Source organism: Plectropomus leopardus, unplaced genomic scaffold (assembly GCF_008729295.1).
Source record: "Plectropomus leopardus isolate mb unplaced genomic scaffold, YSFRI_Pleo_2.0 unplaced_scaffold24731, whole genome shotgun sequence".
NCBI classification, from domain to species: Eukaryota; Metazoa; Chordata; class Actinopteri; order Perciformes; family Serranidae; genus Plectropomus; species Plectropomus leopardus.
Genome location: NW_024626859.1, coordinates 1 through 1367, shown reverse-complemented (window position 1 = coordinate 1367; position 1367 = coordinate 1). Strand labels below are relative to the sequence as shown.

At 36.9% G+C, this 1367-nt stretch overlaps 1 protein-coding gene across 1 annotated transcript; it reads right to left on the bottom strand.

The window, feature by feature from the left end:
* Positions 1-412: 412 nt before the first annotated feature.
* On the bottom strand, positions 413-1317 carry LOC121966474 (gastrula zinc finger protein XlCGF71.1-like). The gene has a single exon (XM_042516563.1). It carries the CDS (start codon positions 1251-1253, stop codon positions 474-476), a length of 780 nt encoding a protein of 259 aa, XP_042372497.1. The 5' UTR covers positions 1254-1317; the 3' UTR covers positions 413-473.
* Between the last annotated feature and the right edge of the window lie 50 nt (positions 1318-1367).

Below are 1367 nucleotides of genomic sequence, written 5' to 3'. Positions count from 1 at the left end.
TTGACCCTTGTGGGACCCCATGCAAGAAGTTTACTTTATGAAAAGAGAACTTTTGATTAGATGAATACCACTTTCTATTACATTAGTACCCACATAACCATTCAAGTATTGAATCCTAAAAGCCACAGGGACAAAATTTGGCAAATAAAATTTAATAGTTGAATTTTTGATAGCATTTCTAAGAATGATCCATCTTTTATTTAACTTTTCAGTAAAAGATTACAACCATGGACATTCACCGGAGGCAAAAAAAGGACAATAATTACTATGTACAAATGTTAAGCAATGTAAAACACTGAAAATACATAGTTCTATAAAAAAGAAATTTATAATAAAGAAGCACTTCAAAAGCTTTCCATAAATTCAGATAAATTCCTCCTATGTATTTAATGTTATCAAGGGTTGATGTCATTTTACCAATAAAGTGTAAAAAAGCCATGTGAGTCGAGTAATTTCTGTGAAGACATTTAAAATTAAGATGTTTCGATCTGTTGAGTCGAGCTGCTGGCCGGAGGCTCTGCCTCTCTGTTCTCCTCAGTTTGACTCTGATGAAGCTCTGAGGACTGACCACCGACACATTTATGTCTTTTGACTTGATGACGCCAGACAAATCTTTGGTTACAAACACTGCAGCTGAACAGTTTCCCTCTTGTGTGATGTGTCATGTGGTGTGTCAGATGAACCTTCTGTATAAATACTTTATCACACAATGAGCAACTGAAAGGTTTCTCTCCTGTATGAGTTTTCATATGATTCTTTAGCAAAGCTTTTCGCGAAAATCTTTGACAACATATAATGCAGGTCAAAGGTTTCTCTCCTGTGTGGATTTTCATGTGATTCTTTAAAGTTCCACCTTGTGTAAAAGATTTCTTACAAACTGAGCAGCTAAAAGGCTTTTCTCCTGTATGAGTTCTCATGTGATTCTTAAGATTTCCACTATCACTGAAAGATTTATCACACACAGAGCAGCTGAAAGGTTTCTCTCCTGTATGAGTTCTCATGTGTCCCTTCAGATGTCCACTTTCACTGAAAGCTTTACCACACACTGAGCAGCTGAAAGGTTTCTCTCCTGTATGAGCTCTCATGTGTCCCTTCAGATGTCCACTTTCACTGAAAGTTTTACCACACACTGAGCAAATAAATGGCTTATCTCCTGTATGAGTAATCATATGTCTCTGTAAATGTCCATTCTGTGTAAAAGATTTCCTACAAACTGGGCAGCTGAAAGGTTTCTCTCCTGTATGAGATCTCATGTGTATCTTCAGATGCGACTTGAAGTTAAAACTTTTCTCACACTCAGAGCAGCTGAATGGTTTCTCACTGACTCGATCATTTTTCAGAGAGTTTAAACCTGACTGAGGTTCTCT

Excerpts from the sequence above, each read along its gene's own strand:
- LOC121966474 (XM_042516563.1), bottom strand. The coding sequence starts at position 1,253 with ATGAGATCTCATACAGGAGAGAAACCTTTCAGCTGCCCAGTTTGTAGG.